The 18,231-nt window shown below is 42.9% G+C and overlaps 1 protein-coding gene and 1 pseudogene across 1 annotated transcript; one reads left to right on the forward strand and one right to left on the reverse strand.

Moving 5' to 3' along the window:
* Positions 1 to 344: 344 nt before the first annotated feature.
* On the forward strand, positions 345 to 1,405 carry LOC137906819 (ATPase family AAA domain-containing protein 3-A-like; annotated as a pseudogene).
* A 3,374-nt stretch (positions 1,406 to 4,779) lies between these two features.
* tmem240a (transmembrane protein 240a) lies at positions 4,780 to 13,930 on the reverse strand. Its single transcript, XM_068753074.1, has 4 exons — positions 13,874 to 13,930; positions 13,463 to 13,569; positions 10,844 to 11,052; positions 4,780 to 4,934 (listed from the first exon to the last, which is right to left on the reverse strand). Exons 1-4 carry the CDS (start codon positions 13,928 to 13,930, stop codon positions 4,780 to 4,782), a joined length of 528 nt encoding a protein of 175 aa, XP_068609175.1.
* Between the last annotated feature and the right edge of the window lie 4,301 nt (positions 13,931 to 18,231).

Raw genomic sequence — 18,231 nt, forward strand, 5'->3', positions numbered from 1 at the left:
ATTTCAATGCGAGCCCTGTAATTCACAAAAGTAGTCATATTGACATCCTTAAAATTACTTATCTGTTTGATAGGCATTGGAGAATAGCTGCTTTTAACACGCACCAATTAATCAATCACTGAGCACAGCAAACGCCACATCAATGATTTTATTAAAAATCATTCACATCTATGTTTAAGATGTTGATGAATTAAATTAAAAATGCATTCTGTTTAAAATATATGTATTTTATTATGTCAGAGTTGATATTTTGAACCAAACTCTTTTCATTACCTTTCAAAAAAATGGCTCTTCATTCAGGGATGGATTGTGACATCATGAAAGGTGGGGGGGATGTCGCGCCCATGGGGCGTGATGGAGCCGCTGCCACGCACAAAAGCGTTTGACTGGGCCAAGCCCAGCGGCCGTGGTCTGGCACTTTGCTGCAGTAGCACTCACTGTATAAGTACTCAAATGAGTATCAGCTTTTAAATGTTACCCTGAATGTTGTGTAGCACACAAACCCCTCTCATTACATTAAAAGCACTCAAATGACTGTTCTTCTCTTTGATATTATCTGGTTCCCTGCAGTCTCTTGCTGTTTGTAGATGAAGCTGATGCATTCCTGCATAAGCATAAGTTCAGCTGCAGTGCTGTGTGCATGGTGATGCTGCCCAGTGTTTTAATCATATATTCATGAGTCGGGATTTTTTTTTTGCATCTCAGGAGAAAATCAGTGAGGACCTCAGAGTTGCCCTCAATGCCTTCCAGAATAGAATAGAAAGCCTTTATTGTCATGGCATAGTAGCTACACAATGAGATTAGGAGTGCTGCTCCTGGCACTGGGGAGCAAAACAACAAGTAGGTATCTCATATTCTTCACAACTTTGTGGTGTGGATATGAAAAGGTCGCTGGGGAATTCTAAGTACTGTTGTTGTATCTCTTCAGGTTCATGCTGGTGCTTGCTGCTAATCAGCCAGAACAGTTTGATTGGGCCATTAATGATCGTATTGACGAGATTGTTAATTTGGCTTTACCAATCTGGTGGAGAAGGAGCGAATGGTACGCCTGTATTTGATACATTTGTGCTGGGTCCTGCCACCTCGAGGAGACAGGGAGCACTGCTGCCGGTCCCTACCGGAGGTGATTTACTAACAGGAGATTCGAGATGACTCCGTTTGGGACAAAAATGTTCTGACACTGCAAAGCCAGCGAAAGGCGTGTCGGGTAAGGAAATCTCCAAACTTGGTGTCGGTTGCCAGGTCAGTAACACAAAATGTGAATTGAATTTCTCAATAACTTGTATTTCAATTTGTTTTCCTGGAAGCCTGTTGCATACGCTTCTGAATCTTGACTGAAGTGATGATTGACTCAAAACCTGATGATGCCATGAAGCAGCATGCACAGAAAATTGATGGCTGCTGATGGAAGCAGGTGTGGAGGCTGGAAAGGGCTGTAGGAAAGACAGCCCAGGACTGCTGCACAGTTACACTGGAACTAAAACCTCAACTGCAAAGTCAGGAGGTTGTGACACATACTGCAGAAACAGAAGAAGCCACTCTGCCTTCAGGGGCGAAGGTTGTTCTCCAAGAGGAAAATAATCCAAGAGGAAAGGAATTCTGTAGCACACTTGGAAAGACCAGTCCCAGCTGTTGCTCCAGAGAAGGAAGTCGTGGTTGTTGTTACCCTCGCCGAAGGGGAGGCGAGGGTATTGCAATTGGGTCTGTTTGTTTGTCTGTCTGTCTGTCTGTCCGCGCGCATAACTCAAAAACTAGTAACCCAATCGACTTGAAATTACACAAGCAAGGTTCTGTCCGTGGCCCGGTCCTCCCCGAGAATGGCGTTGATCCGGATCTGGATCCAGATTCTAGAATTTTTTAAAGGATTCTTTAACATTGCGAGATTGGGCGAGGGTCTGCAATCTCTGATTGATCAGCTTGTTAATATTGTACAGGAGCCAAAGGCTGCAGTGGTTGTGGTGTCCAGTGACACTAAATGGTGTAGAAACTGAAGGCGCTAAGAGGAAGTTCCATACTAAGTTGGTACTGCAATGGTTGTAGAGCAAATTTCAAATGAGTCCACATCGAACATCGTAACAGATGCTGAAGCAAGGACTAGTAAAGTGGCTAAGGTGGCTGCAAACAGCAATCACACAGGAGGGGAGTGCAGCAGTGGTTACTAAGAAGCTTGAAATGATAGAGTGATTCTGTAAAAGAGGATGTAGGGGAGAGACACTCTAAAACGCCAGAGGTTACTGAAGCGACGGAAGGTGCAGCAATAGATGCGGTCAAGGGGTTTGACAGTACTGGGGCTGTTGCCATGGCAGCTGAATCTACAGAAGGAGGAAAGACCGCAGGGAACAAAAACCCCAACAAGATGAGCTCGGCGAGCTGTTGCTAACATAGAGCGGAAGGTCGCCGCTGAGGCTGCTGTGTCAGCGCAGCCAGAGCAACTCGAGAGTCCAGCTGCTGTCAAATCAGCACCGAAGAAGCTGGACCCAATCTCACTGAGAAAATCACTGTCAAACGCACAGCAGGCAGACGGCGATGACAAACCTCCATCCACTTCTCATCCAATGAGATGGTTTCTTTGAATCTCTGTATCGAAATGCTGGTGTGTAAGAAGGGCTTTTGACATTCACACCAGCTTCAGACAGTCACATTGTTCTTCTATTCATGAATGGATTCCAACATGAAGGTATCAGAGTTCGGGGCATAGATTTTCAGTAAAGGAATTTGAGAGGTACTAATTTTGTCTGATTATTTTCTTTCTTCCTTTCTCTCGCTTGGTCATCGTTGATATTTTGTGTGTATGTAGCTGACATAAAAAAAAAAAAAAAAAGATTAGATGTCCTCCCATGCTTGCTGATCAGTTCTGGCTAGAATTCAAAGTCTGCATTAGTTCTTTCAGAATATTCCTTTCCTGGGACTTCATGACGACAGCAGCGTTGCAGTATTCATCTATCAGATACAAAAATAATCATATTTATCTTATCAATGATTAAGCCAGAAGCGTATTCCAATCTGTTTGCAATTTGTGTGATCAGTTAAATTTGCAGAAAGCAATTCTGGAGAAAGATTGTAGAATTTTCGGCTCATATCCAGGCTTTCTGATTCTCGGATGATGTTTCATTTCTTGTCGGTTTTCAGAGCCGCCATCAATTACTGAGCGAATCATTTGTAGGGTTAACCTACATTGGAATTTGGCAACCTGCCGATGATGCTCAACAACTAAACACATTACTGATCAATCATGGAATCAGATCCAACAAATGGACAAACATTCACTCGTTCCTCTTCCTGCATGACTTTTCTTTTTACTCACTTTACATTTGTGTAATATTATCATCTTTGATTAATTTCCATTTTAGGCTGAGTTAACATCTTAACGCTGGCATGTGAAACTGTTGCTGTAAATATTGATCCATTGGATAATAGTGGAAGGTTGTTCTCCATCCCATCAGAATGTCATTGTCATCGCTAGTCATGAAATATCTGCTGAAAGACAGTCGTCAGCAGGGCCTCTGTCCGATCAGCCGTCGCTCTCTGTGAGAGCGCGTTCTCTTCGGCGGTCTCGGGATTGGAATGACACAGTCAAAACATCAGAGGTCACCGTTGTGCTTCAATGGCACTTTTAATAAAACAGACATTTCATCCTCACAACAGCAATGTCTGGAGAGAGAGAGGGGATGGGGGGGGGGTCGGGTGAGGGTTCCCTCTGCTGATAGGCTGGTTGCTTCTGATAAGTGAGAGAATTGGATAAGGAAAATTGAACTGCGTCGTCGAGCAGTGTGCGGGTGTGTGTGTGTGTGTGTGTGTGTGTGTGTGTTGTGTGTTGTGTGTGTTAGTGAGCGAGAGAGACTCATCGAGGCTGGCCTTTATTTCGCCATCTGTCTCCACTGAAAATGACGACATAGCAAAGAGAACCCCGACCACAACCGTGCAAGCCACCCCCCACCCCGGCCCCCACCCCACCCCACCCCCTCACATATTTACAGGAAAAATTAATACATTCAGTTAATTCACTAAGTAACAAAGTTAATTAATCGGTGTTTTAGCAGAAATCACATGGTTTCACATCCTGTTTTCAGGCAAACTCGTCTTTCTGTTCCGTCCCTCTAATCTTGACACAGTCCCTCTATCAGGTTTCCTATTCATCAGTGACTCACAGAAATCCCCCCCCCCCCACCCCCCTTTAAAGACAGCTAAATCCCTCTTGTCTGTATTTATATCTATTTACAGAAGCAGCAATTTAACCATCACAAAAACCCAACATTCTCACTCACCCCTCCCCAACACCAACTTTGTCCCTCTCCCACCCATCACAGAAAAAAACCAAAGCCTAACACTCATCTTGCTGCCCCATTCCACACACACACTGCCCACATCTGACCCTGTTCTAAAAGAGCATGCCGAGTTTAACAATGAACACAGAAACTGTCTCTATACAGGAGAAACACCCATAGAAATGCTTTTTTCTTCTTCTCCTCTAACAATGGTGGACGTGGACATTAGCCAAGATTTTAATGGCCACAAATATTCATCATCTTGCTCCAGTTTGGGATTATTTTTTTTTTTAGTGCTGACAGGGGACAAATGTAATTGTAAGAAAGTCCTGTCGTGCAAGTTTCAGGGCGCCATGTTCTGAAAAGTGGGAGGGCAGTTTTCCTTCCAGTTTTGTCTGAGGCAATAGTTGGCCAAGGAACAGATTGGGAACGGAGGGGGGGGTCTTGGTGAGGAGAGTAGAAGTGGTTTCAGGTGATTGGGCATAGTTTTGTCGCTGTTATTTTGTTTTTAGACTCAGAGGTGGCGTGGACTCGGGTGGCCGTTGTGGTAGAGCTTCTGCTTGATGTGGACCATGTTGCCGCTGGAGTCTTCTAGCTGTCTGAGCTGGGCTCGACGGCGGAGGTCTCGAAGGTTGCAGAACTGGGGCAGCCATGACCAGGACGGGGTATCTGGGGGAAGAATAGCGGGGCAACAGGTGTTAGCTTAGGACCAATAGTCTTTCTCCTTAATTTAAAAAGAATTGTTGGAAAAAAAGACTAGAAAAGCACTCGGACCTCCGCCAAGCTCCTCAGTCGCCTTATATTGTGATTTACACCAAAAATTGTTGTGCTGCATTTATTTTATCTCATTAACTCAGCTATGAGACGACGCTTGTTAGAAATCTCTATCTCTAATATTAAATGCACAGTAGGCAGCGAAAAATCTCGATAATATTCACAGTCCGCATCCAATCCGGATGAAATTCAATAAGATAAGATAAGATAGATAAGATCTATTTCTGAGATAGAAATCTCCACCCTACACGATTGTGTAAAATTCCAAAAACATCGGTCAATAATCAACCGAGATATCAAGGAACAAGCTCCATTTACTGTAATGTTAACTAAAATTTCAAACTGATCCAGAATCCAGGGTCTCTTCTGGAGACTCCAAAATGTAATCATCACCAAAATGTAATCATCTGTTCCAGGTAATATTCCCAACATTTCCTGAAATGTTCACAAAGATATATCCGTAACATTTTGAGTTATGTTGCTAAAGGTCAGACAGACAGCAAAAGGTTAAAGGTCAGGGGCAACTGTGTTCAAACCAAGTCACACAAAAACATTGCTGATAAGAGGAGCACACTGGCTTCCCTGTAGCCCCCAGGATGGGCTCTATGGTTTATTCTTTGGTCGGCCGTTCACGTTGCTTTGAATCATTCTGAGATACTGATTCCATTATCACATGTCAGAGCACCAATGAGCTTCCTCTGCTCATCGTCACTCCCACCTACTTGACTATCAAACTCTGTCAAGCAGATTTAATACCATTCTTTATCATTTCTTGCTGGAAATGTCTCCTAAATTGAACAATTGCTCTCTGGTGAACTTCAGCTTTCACTCACGAGGAGGTGTGTGAAGTATTAGTTGTAACCAATGACAAGATACTTACAAGTAAAATGTAAGTATCTCTATAGTGCGCAGCATAAGTGTGAGTTACGTGCTCCACACTGACCTCAGACCCACAGAGCTGTTGTCTTTTTGCTGCCATCGTACCAGCTGCGTAATGTGTGATTCTAAGGGGGGAGAGATTCTAATGGTGGGGGGGCAAAGTGAAAGCAATGAGATAAAAGATTGAACTTCTGAAAAATTGGGTGATGATAGTAAATGGAATCAATCTCCTCAAGTGGGCCAGGATGCTGCCTTTGATCATTACATTACTGACAAGGCTGAGCGAAGTCCACAGAGACAACGGGGAGAGAAACGGAGAGGAGAGCCCCAGACAGAAAACCCAGTAGCACAGGATGAGCATAAGGAGGGGCGGTGGAGAGGGGGGGGGGGGGGTTGAGGAGGAACAGGGTTATTTTTAGCTGTGAATGGGTACGCTGTCCACAGGGACTGTTCTGAAGGGTATTCAAAGGAAAAGGGTTCATCTCATTTGAATTACGGGATGGCGATGGGGACGGGAGAGGCGTGACAATGCAAGGTGAGAAAAGTCAATGGGCGGTTCTGATGTTGTGCCGTGTTGACGATGGGGGGAGGGAGAGGGAGGGCAAGGCCGAGCGGTCATCCTTTTGTCCCATTTTCTGTGTTGCTCTTGCAAAAAAGAGACTCTGATGATATCAGAGCAGAGCAGCCATGATAAGAAAAAAAAAGTTACAGCAGGAAGCATCGTAAAGGAAATGGCCAGGAGAAGATTCAATAAGTGAAGAGGGAGGGGAAAGGAGGAGCTGGAGATAGAATTAGAGGGGGGGGGGGGGCAATGTGTATCTCAATGCAGAGTGTGTGTGTGTGTGTGTGTGTGTGTGTTTCTAACTAGCGATTCCAGCTGCTCTCTCTCTCATTCTATTTATAGCTCTGGAGGAGTGTATGTGTCTATGTGGGGGTGGGGCTGTGACAGCATCTCCATCCCGCATGCACGCACACACACACACACACACACACACACACACACACACACACACACTCACACATCTCTGCGCTCTGTCAGCCTCACCTTCACTCATCTTCGGGAGGCTAAACGAGGCTGACCTAGCATCAACGTCATGGCTGACACACACACACACACAAATGAGGGGCATTCCCTCCAAGTAGAGAAGAAGGCTGCATGCAGCCCTCCCCCCCCCCCCCCCCCCCCCCCCACACACACACACACACACTCTGTAACTGCTGTAATGAAATAGATGTTCCGTACTCTGGGTTTATTTTTAAAGATCATATATTTTTGTTAGACTGTACTGAAACAATGCCAGCAAACCTGCTACACTTATGAGCAATACAACACAATCTAATAGTAGCAGCTCCTAAAACAAAACCCCACACTCTAAGTCCCCTTTCAGTTTGATTAAAAAAAAAGAAAATTTGGTGTTGTCCATCAGGTAGTAGCTTAGCTTAGTGTCCAGTGCACAGCCGCCTACTTTAGAATGATCCTTACAGCAAAGCTGAGGATCCGGGCCACACCACAACACTTTGCAGAAAGCAGCAGGAATTGATGTGAGTTTAAGTTTTGTTGCAATATTCAGTAGCTCTAAATTAAGATCATTTGTGCCAGCCGAATGCAGGAAACTTTCATCTTGGCTGTGAAAGCTTGTGAAATCAGTGTGTGAGTGTGAGAAACTAAAACACTAAATGCTCATCTCCTCGGTGAGCGTCTTTGCCAGAGCACAATGCTTAATCCTCCCTGCTGTTGGTTCTTCTTGATGTTTCTTCAGACTGAGGGATTTCATGCTGTCGTATCACGATTTCACACATTTTTAATAGCTGCTTTAGCTTTAGAATCACTGAAAGGCTTTTATTTTTTTTTAAATTGCATTTGCTAATTTCTGCACAACCACTCAAGCCAAAGAAGCTGGCGGAGCCGTACGCCACATGTTGCGTGTCATTAAATCTGCCGCATTCCTCTGCTTTGGTTTAACTTACTGTACATTCTTCTGTCAGCAGAACATGATTGGAAATAGTTTCCTGACAGGAAACAGGAAATTAAGGAGCGACTATGACTCTGGGTTGGAGTTAAACACACAGTATGTGAGAATACAGCTTCCACTACAGCAGATGGTGGGAGCGGAGTCATTTCTCTATTTGATCCAGTCTCTGAGGTGCTGGAGTCACACAAAAAAAACCACACATTTTGATTTTAAATTTAAGTTAGTATATCACATTAATTTATGCTATGTTAAATTTATGTTATCTTCAGTGTAATGTGGCGTAGACAAAACGCACATCTACACCCAAGGACAATATGTGGCTTTCTACAACCTAGTACATGTAATGTAGCCTTAATGCATAATATTTGTAATTGTAAATTATAATATATCTCTCAGAAGATAGATAGATAGATAGATAGATAGATAGATAGATAGATAGATAGATAGATAGATAGATAGATAGATAGATAGATAGATAGGGGTCGCCACAGCAATTCAACCTCCTCCACTTCACCTCGTCCTTTGCATCCTTTAAGTTTTTAAGTATTACCGGTATGTTCATTTCTCATGTTGTTCTTTTATGTATTATCAAGCTTGCTTTATTACTGTTTCTCTTTTTTGTACATTATCATGTTTACCTTCACTCATTTATTTTTCATATATCACGCTTTCCTTTCATACGATATCAGATTTGGTTTATTTAATTGACTTCATATTTTTGTTATTGTTATTTATTTATTTTACACATCACGAATCCTTCTTTTTTTTTTACTATGAATTTAATATCGAGTGTTCGCTTCACGTCGTCATGTCTTTGAACATCCATGTTCCTTACTTCACGCAGGGCTCTACGGGACCAGGTTCAAACCACGTGACTGTGCTTGACTGCATGGGCTTGACACAAAAGACATTTCTGGGACATATAGCTACTCCCGAGGCAAAAGAAATATATTAGTTAGATCGAAGGCCCTGCATACCCACGGTGTGATTTTAATTATTTTTGGCAGATTCAGACCCACATCTATGTGGGTGAGCTGGAATCCAATTCTTGAATCTTGAATCAAGATTGACTGACATTCTTCCGTCTCTCTAATTGGATTTGTTGCATGGGGACAAATACTCTTGGTACACTGCGAAAACCTGTTTAGTTCACTGTTGGTTTGTGTCTTTTAGGATGTGGGTTCTGCTCCATTTTAATTCTGCTTGCAAATGGAACATGCTGACCTCAATCGACAGCTTTGTGTGAAGAAAACAAAATCCATCAGCACTGTACAGAAACACATTTTTTACACATTTTAGGAGTCTGAACAATAGTACTTTTTTTTTTCTTCCTGCCAGCACTGTAAAGCTGTAAATGGACACATTTCATTTCTGAATGGAGCATACATTAATTTTAATTTCTGATTTGTTAATGTTAATTTAAATTCATACACAGCTAAGAAGATATTCTAGTCAGGAAGAGGATGAGGATCTTCATACCTCATGATTCAATGCCAGGACAGACTTTTTTTATTTTGACCAGTCGCAGTAGAAAAATTAAAGTGCCAGTAATAGAATTAATCACAGTTGAACAGTCCAGTCTTAAATGATTGGTGTCCTCAGTGTTATAAAGCTTACTGAGAGTTGTCAAAAGAAAGGACAAATTCCCATTACAACTCTTCAAATTCAGAATGAATTCAAAACAATAAACTTTGAACGTTCTGTTCATCTTTTCAATTAAATATTTTTTAAAAAAGATCGGATTTGATTAGGTTCAACAACATTAGCATTTATAGCTTTATATAGCAGCTCTTTAGTTAGTATCTTGCTCAGCAGCTTATGTGTTACATTATGTTTTTGTCTGCTCCTGCTCTGTCTCTTGATCACTCTCTATCCGTCTCTATCCTACCTGTCCTCTCTCTCTCGCTCTCTTTCTTTCTCTCTCTCCCCTCCCTCGCTCTCTCACACCTTCTCAATCCAGCCGGTCCATACAGATGGCCGACCGACCACTATGAGTCTTAGGTTCTGTCCACGGTTTCTGCCTGTTAAAGGGAATTTTTTTCCTTTTTTTTCTTTCCTTCCTGGGTTCTGTCTTTCCCTGCTACACCTGTAAAGTGCCTTGACATAACTTTCTGTTATGATCTGGCGCTATAGTAATACATTTGAATTGAATCTTCCGAGCACACTACTGGCCTCTGAGTTTGATGCTGACAGATAGGATATACTGGAACAACGTGCTACACTGGCATGCTGTTGTATGTCATCAAAATTAAAACATTATGTTATTTAAGTAAACACCTCTTAGAATTTAATGGGAACAGTTTTGGAAAGAAATTTATGAAAACAAAACTGAACTGAATTATTTTGTTTCCTATTTTCCAATAAATGACTTGTTTTTTTTTTAATTATCTGCCCTAAATCTGTATAAAATAACTTTTGTCATGTTTTTTTTAGATGCCTACTGTATTACAGTGTCATTTTCTCATAAATAACATACCTAATATTTTAAGTATATAGTAATTAAACTTAATTATAGCACTATTATTTTATTATGAATGCTACGAAAAAATAAGAGGACTATCAATGATAGACAATTTGATGTAGAACGGCTGCCAAGATGAGTATACAGCAATTTAAGTATGGAGTTACTTCTACTAATAGCAGATATGAATCCTCACACATTTGGAGGGTTTCCTTTACAAGAGGAAGGCCACGAAGACGAGCCAAATATGGGCCGAGCATTGATGCTGTGTTAACCTGGCAAGTGTTTCCACATGCAAGAACATGGTGGACAGAAATACTCCTTTCATTATAAATATCTCTGAGTAAAATAAACACGATGCAAATCTCATCTCAGCTCACACATCTGAAATGAATAAAAAGACTTGTACAATATTAAAGGGACTGTGGAGATCATGCTTTTGTTGCTTTAATATGCATCTGCAGAAGACTGGCAGACAACGCAGAACTTACCGTAGTACCGGCTCGCCCTCCAGGCCCTGACAGCACAGTGTAGGACTCCGTCCAGCCACAGCAGCAGCCAGCTAATGCAGAAGCCCAGCAGCAGCCCCAGCATCAAGTCCATTTCCTGCTTGGTCACACTGTCACTCACAAAGTAGTTCTCTGATGAGTCCACCAAGGAATGGTCCCCATCATACGGGATTACATAGTGGACATGATGCCTGGGGCAAGCACAGACAGGGGAGGATCAACAAAGGATTTTATATCTTGCACATCAACATATAATATTATAATAACAGACGCAAATTAACATGAATTAGCCCTCTCTGGTCCCTGCCCTGCCCCCCCACTGAGCTCCACAGTGTATGCCACTAGGTTGTAGCGCTGTTTTCTGCATGATGGCACAAATATCTTCTTTACCCATCTCCATCTCTGACTGCTATGACACCTAATAAATTAAATCTGATATGTTTAACACCTGGTAGCTATTTCTTTTTTTTTTTTGAGCCACTGGAAGTTTTCTTGAATGTTTCCCTTTTGGCAGGAGTTAACGGACTGTGTTCAACAGCTCTAGGGAAAAAATAAAAAATCATCTCAACAGGAAATGAAGCTTCATTCCACAGAATAAAAAGGAAATCCGCCTGCGACGTTTAAGTGACGAATGGCCTCCGGAAGGTGCAGCACACACAAACTGGAGCACTTATAGCGCTGAATATGTTGGGATTAGACAGCCCATGTAAGTACTTTACGGAAGTAGTAGTGGCACCACGTGGCAGATCAGACTTCTGGACCTTGATGGCTTGAGCCATGCAGCCACTGAGGTCCATTAACAACAAAACATTTGATGAAAAATACCAAACTAGATGCAAACGAAGCCAAGACATTCTCCCAGGTTTGTCTTTCTTCCCTGAAGTCAGATTTTGTCTAAAAACATGCAAACAAATAAAGCGATTATTTCATGCTGCCTGCATAGTCCTGTTCATCTTTCCTCTACAAACTATTGTGTGTCAGCATTTTACAGTAAAGGTACTTTTGCATAATATTAAATACTGTTATTATACTGTAGGCAAGTCTTCAGCCCATCAGAGAATCTTTAGCTAGATCCAAATCAGAGCGCAAGGGCTGCCAAATGAAACTGGATGTGCCCTCAAGCCTGATCAGGTGAGTGCCGTGGGCGTCACGACGCCTCCTCGCTGCATGGAAGGAAGGGCAGGTGACCGAAGCTCAGCTAACTCTGTACTCGTATCCTGTCTTTGTGGTTTATGTGAAAAGAGAAGGCTGGCAGCCATTCAGGAGTGTTTCAGAGTCCGTGAAAGGCACCATGTGGCTCGAGTATTCTGGAGGTAACTACCGACTGCCCTGTGGTTTGGAGATTTACTAGATTATCTACTTTATGTTTGCCGAACATTAATTTGGCTTCATAACTATACTTATATGTTGATGGGGTTTTTTTTGGGGGGGGGGGGGGGGGGGCTAAAATTCCTGCTGGTAATGTTTTTGACAGTGTCAACAATGGTCTTTCGGCGTATCACTGATAATAGTCCATCATAACACACATTTCTGTCCACGTGTGTGGAGCATTTATTTCCTCTCAGACACACATAATGTAACAGACAACCTATTTCTGTGCAGAATAAACACACAGTGGCCCTCTCTGGCCCCTGAATGGCGGTAATGAACTGACAGTAGATCAGCCCCCCCCCCCCCCCCCTCACTGCAGTATACACTGCTGTTTTGTTTTAATGTGCATCTGTTCATTAACACAACACCAGCGGAGACATGCAGCCCTGCCCTCATGGCTCATGCTTTCCTGCAGGGTAGCAGCACACACACACACACACACACACACACACAAACACACACACATACCTACACACATACACACACACGCACACACACACACACACGAGTGTGAATCCACTCTTTTTAAAGGACTTTACATCTTGCTTCAACACTGGAGAATTCATAAAAGCCTACTGGTCTCTCTGCTCGGTTACACCTGCAGCCTGTTGGATTATTACGCGCATTACGCGGTGGTGGAAACGGCACAATACTAATAAAATCCAAATTAATTTATTAATGAGTGTCTTACTGCTCCCCCCCCCCCCATCCTTCAAACGTGCCTTCACTATGACAGCAAACAGCAGGCTTGACAGCCCTTCAGCTCCATAACCCATGAACCGCTTCGCTTCAACACGCACCATCATAATTGGCCCAGCGGCGTTATATTCTGGCCGACACCGTGGAGGCCTGCGTTAATCTCTTGATTCTCGGATTGTGTTTGACCGGCCTTATATCGCTCATATAGTTCATTACCTATTTATAGTACATGCAGCAGAGCCGAAATCCTCGCTGCAAACGTGCACAATAGAGAAAACGCCGCCGCCACCGAGCGATTTTCTGTAAGAGCGAATAAATAAAATCGTGTATGAACGCGTCCGCCGGTGCGCCGGAGCGCAGACAGGCTGGTGGCGGGTTTGGCTTTGCGGGGGCTTCGCCGCCAGAAATCTTCGAGGCCTCCTCAGCAGTTAAGAATTGACGCGTAAAAAAAACCAAATAAATAAAATAAACACACACACAGACACACACACACAGCTCTGTGTTAATTCCAAATATCGTGATGGCATTTACCTTCCACAGTTGCAGTGACAGACGCGGTCCTCCCCTCGCAGATGCGGTAAGATGTAGTTGTGAAAGCGATCCAGTAGCGCGTTCATGTCCATTAAACAGGCTATCGCCTGCAAAGAACCATGCAAGTCAGCCGGGACATGTCAGCCGGGAGGCGAGGCTATTCTTACGGGCAGGGAAGGATTCTTACATGTATCTGGGTAAATTACGCTAAGGATGGGGGGGGGGGGGGGGGGGATAGCACTGGCAGATCCGCCCGATTTTTAAGCAGTGGATTTGCAAAAAAAAATGTATAAAAAAATGTGGCACATTTTGGGCACATTCCTAATACTCTGATCTAACATGAGGCTTATTGGCCTCCGTGAGAGAATGAGAAACGCTTGCTGTGGTTGAGGGAGGTGCGAAATGTCTTACCATTACAACTGAAGCACCAAGAATCATAAAAATCATGGTGGTTGTGATCATATGCATCAAAAACTTCCAAACTGGCCGCCGTCCTGTGGCCCGGGGTTCTACGCGCGGCGGTGGAGACGCTCCGGCTGGGCTCTGGGCGCGCTGTCCCGGCAGGAGCCGCGCATGGAGCCGCCGCGCCGCTCCTGGCTCCCCGTCCCTTCAAACTGCCCGGTCTCCCTCCGTCCCCTCCTACCCAAGCACGCCAAGCCGCTCTCTCAAGCCCTCACTGCGCCCTCTCTCCATCCAAGTACCCCCCCCCCCCCTCCCCCCACCCCACCCCGGTCGGTCAGATGCGTCTGCCGTTCGCTCCTATAGGCGGTCCGCTCCTAATTACCGATGCACCGATGATCGGTTCTCCCGAGTGCGATTCTTTTTCTATCCAGGCTTGAAAAGCGCATAAAGAAAACAGCCAAACCTCCCCGCGACGCCCTCCAAGGAATCCCTCGGTATCTCCTGCGCGTTTCAAAGAGCCGCACCGACTCCTCTCACGACCACCGCCCTCGGTGTTCTCGGATTGCTGGATAACATCGACACGGAGGTCCAGACAGCTCCTTTAGTCCCCGCCAGCGCCCACAGTCCGATGTTGATCCCGCGACGGCGGCTGCGTCAAGGCCCGCATCCAGACACGCATGATTATCCCATACTGGCTTTCAGCAGCAGCAAGAGCATCCACTCCCACCTCTTGTGCAAGTGCGAGTGCATGTGGCTTTGCGCCTTCCATCCATCCTTGTGCGCGTGTAGAGTGTGTACGGTGGGCGGCGTGGGAAGGCAGAACTGCAAACTGCCTTCATGGCATCAGCCGGGACGTTCGTTCATCGTGCAGATGCACTGAACCGACGTCAAAAGTGATCCAAAGGATTTCTCCCTTCCTCTTTCCCCCCATGAATTTGTTCTAAATCTCTCTAGCAGCTTTTATCTTTAAGGAAGCAGCTAAAGGGGTTATCAATTCTAAAAAAAAATCCCTTACAACAAAACGCGTTTCTATATAAAGTCTTGCTATAGGCTCAAAGTGAAAGTGTGACTCCTGATTGTAAAAATAGTTACCTTATGATGAAAATCGCAACATATGATGTGTAAATGCATTATAAAGAGGGGCATCACGGTGGTGCAGTGAGTAGCACTGTTGCCTCCCAGCAAGGCGGGTCACAGGTTCTAATCCGACTTGGGGTCTTGAGTTAGGGTCCAGTAGATTCCTGGATTTAGGAGTAAGCAGTTAAGAAATGAATGGGAAAAAAGGTAGGAGGACGTGTTGAACGTTGGGACACAGCAGCTCCTCGTGTTTCTTGCATTCCTCTGCAGTGTAACGGGTGTGCGAAATGGTTATAAAACATAACAGAGTGAAGGATTTGGTGAAGTTCAATTACAAAAATAAAAGTATAATTTTCCCCTGGTTACAGCAGCATCTTCGGTACATCAAGATCTGAATTTGAGGACTGTCAAAATCAAATCTACACCAGCAGCTCCCAAATGATCCATGCAGTCAATCGGCTATTGGGAAACGATGAACCAGCATCGTGCCGTCGCTACAATGGAGGCCATTGTTTCAGCACCACGGACAGCGACCATCCATCCACCGGCATTTACCAGCTGCCTCAATAATAATATATGTTCGGAATTGTTCAAAAGAATCATACATTTTGCATGTATGTTGCAAAAAGTAGTAAAAATGGAAACGTGAAACGGTCAATAAACAATCGTATGGCCCGATTTGAAATGCACCCTTTGCTGATATCGACATGCAAACATCTGCTGTTGCACCCACAGGCGCAGCTGCCAGTGTTATTTCGTTTGTCACCTCCTCCAGCGCCATTCTGGGCACCAGTGTGAGCAGAGTTAATTAAGATCTACAGGGGGTAAAACGGGGGTGGGGGGGGGGGGGTAGTAAAAGGATTCAGTAGTAAAAGGATTTGATATCCAGTCACAGTTATAATGGAAGACACAAACTCAAAGTTGCATCAGTATTAATAAAATTAAAAGCATTCAACTTTGGATGATATCTGAGACAAAGAACGCTTACATCCGCAACAGAAAAATGATTGACAGGTCAAGGTCTTCAAAAGTTAGACGACATGTTTCCTGGAAGAAGAAAAAAACAGTGTATCTGACATATTCCAAACCTTTCGTTTATTTAGATTACATATTTTTAGTAGCAAATATATCAAAAACTTTAGTGCATCAATGCAAATACAATTTGGATGTATTCATTAGTATCTTAATTATTAATTATCTTCCACATATAAATTTGTCTGCCTTCTGGTCAAGCCACCATCCTTTAAAACTCAGAGTCTACCAAAAAAAGCTGCAATATGGGGTAGATATCTGGAACTTTATGATCCTATGGCATAAACTAAAGCACTAATCCTGCTTGGAGCACTTGATCTCAGCTGCAAACTCAGTGTAGCAGCTGTTATTGAATCATCATCTATGTTGAACTGTCGTTTAATTTGGCAGGATGGACCTTTTCATTATTACAAGGAATTCAGAATTGTCATTGTACAAAGAGGTCCCATTCTTTTGTCACATATCATCCTGATATCTCAAATCATCTTGGGAAAAGGTCAGTGAAGAAGACTGTAAACTTATGGGAAAAAATTATATCAGTCAAACAAAACATTGTGAAATATAATGTGTTGTTTTGCTATTGCTGGGTGCTTTACACACACACACACACACACACACACAGCGTGTACACGGTAGCTGTATAAATGATTTGTGGTCCATGCTTGGCTGACTGCTCTTCTGTTCCACTCAGGAAGTTGGTGCTTATTGCTGCCCGTGCACAATAATGCCTTCAGGCCATGCATAGACCGTGTGATCATTTCCTAACGGCTACAATGAATCACACCATATGATGTATGCCTGCTGTCTTTGATGCCAACTTATAAAAAAAAAATATATATATATAATTATTATTTTATTTGAATAATGAGGTACTAGAATATTCTTCGCCTGCTGGTATTTTTTCTATTGTTATAAAAACACAGATAATTGAGGCGTTCGTGATAAGGAAACGCAGTCAGTTCTCTTGCTAGAGATAAAAGCTCAATTGTCCCATTTCCCCTTCCGTAGTCTCTGACGTACGCGCGTAAACGTATGCGGAACAACAACAATTGTAAACAATCGAACGGTCGCTCCCCCATTCGGAGCAGAAACGCCGTAACGTAATTCTATATTTCCGAGCGCAAACTTTTAAAGGTGAGCATCAGTCTGCATGTTTTATGTTGTTCGTGTTACACTCTGGAAGTTACGGAACAAGGATTTGGTATCGATCCGCCGGACGCTGCTAGCGAGCTGCATCGTGTAACTTCACATTAGATGGGCTTTCTGATGCCCGGCATTTAACAAAATTGTAAATGATAGTTTTGTTTAAGTCAGCTAAAATATTTGTTATGTAATATTTGAATTTGGTTTGTACAGTAGTACTCAGCTACAGAACACTCCAGCGTTAATAACTATTAGATATGCTAGCTTTTATATACGCTATACTTTTTGAGGATTACAGTCACTAGATGTGTTCAATCAATATAACGCCATTCAGGTTATTCGGGAAACGGGTGCAGGTCTCTTTCATTTCATGGCCCTAAACTCAGTAAGAATTCAAATCCAACTTTTCTGCACTGATTCCAAGTCAACGAGCCATTCTTTGCTTCCCGTTGCATGAGCGGTTCACGCTGTCGGTGAAAGCTTACAAAGAGATAAAGTGTCACCCAATAGCTTATATATTATTATTTTCCAGCATGCATTAAACAAATCAGTACAAATCTACAGCACACGGTCCAATAGCTATTATTAATGTGTATAATTTATTTTTTGTAATTCTTTTTTTTTTATGCAGACAATAATATCACACATATATATGTAAATAAAACAATACAAAACGAATGATTCATAAAATAATAATAAAAAATAAAGAAATAGAAAAATAAAACATAAATAATATGTATATATACATACAAGTCAGGGAAAGCAATATAGTTCCATATATATTGCTATAAATATTTATTTTGCCTAATAAAGAAGAATGTTGTTAAGCATTTTCTGAATAAAGGAGAAGATATTTTCCATCATTATATTGTCTAATGCTGGAGTAATCATTATACTTAAATAAACCAAGCCTGGAGGACGCCAGTTAAACTGCCAATTCTTCCTGATCACTGCTGGACAAATTATTGATAACGGCATTGTTAGATAAATCTGCATTCCAGTGGTTATTGGGTTGAATCTTTGGGGCTTGGTTCTGATTTTCTCTCTTTTACAGTGTCACAAACCTGACATTAATTCTCTCTGATTTCCCCCAATTTACGTTATATCCTGAAATC

This window comes from Brachionichthys hirsutus, chromosome 2 (genome assembly GCF_040956055.1).
Source record: "Brachionichthys hirsutus isolate HB-005 chromosome 2, CSIRO-AGI_Bhir_v1, whole genome shotgun sequence".
NCBI lineage: Eukaryota > Metazoa > Chordata > Actinopteri > Lophiiformes > Brachionichthyidae > Brachionichthys > Brachionichthys hirsutus.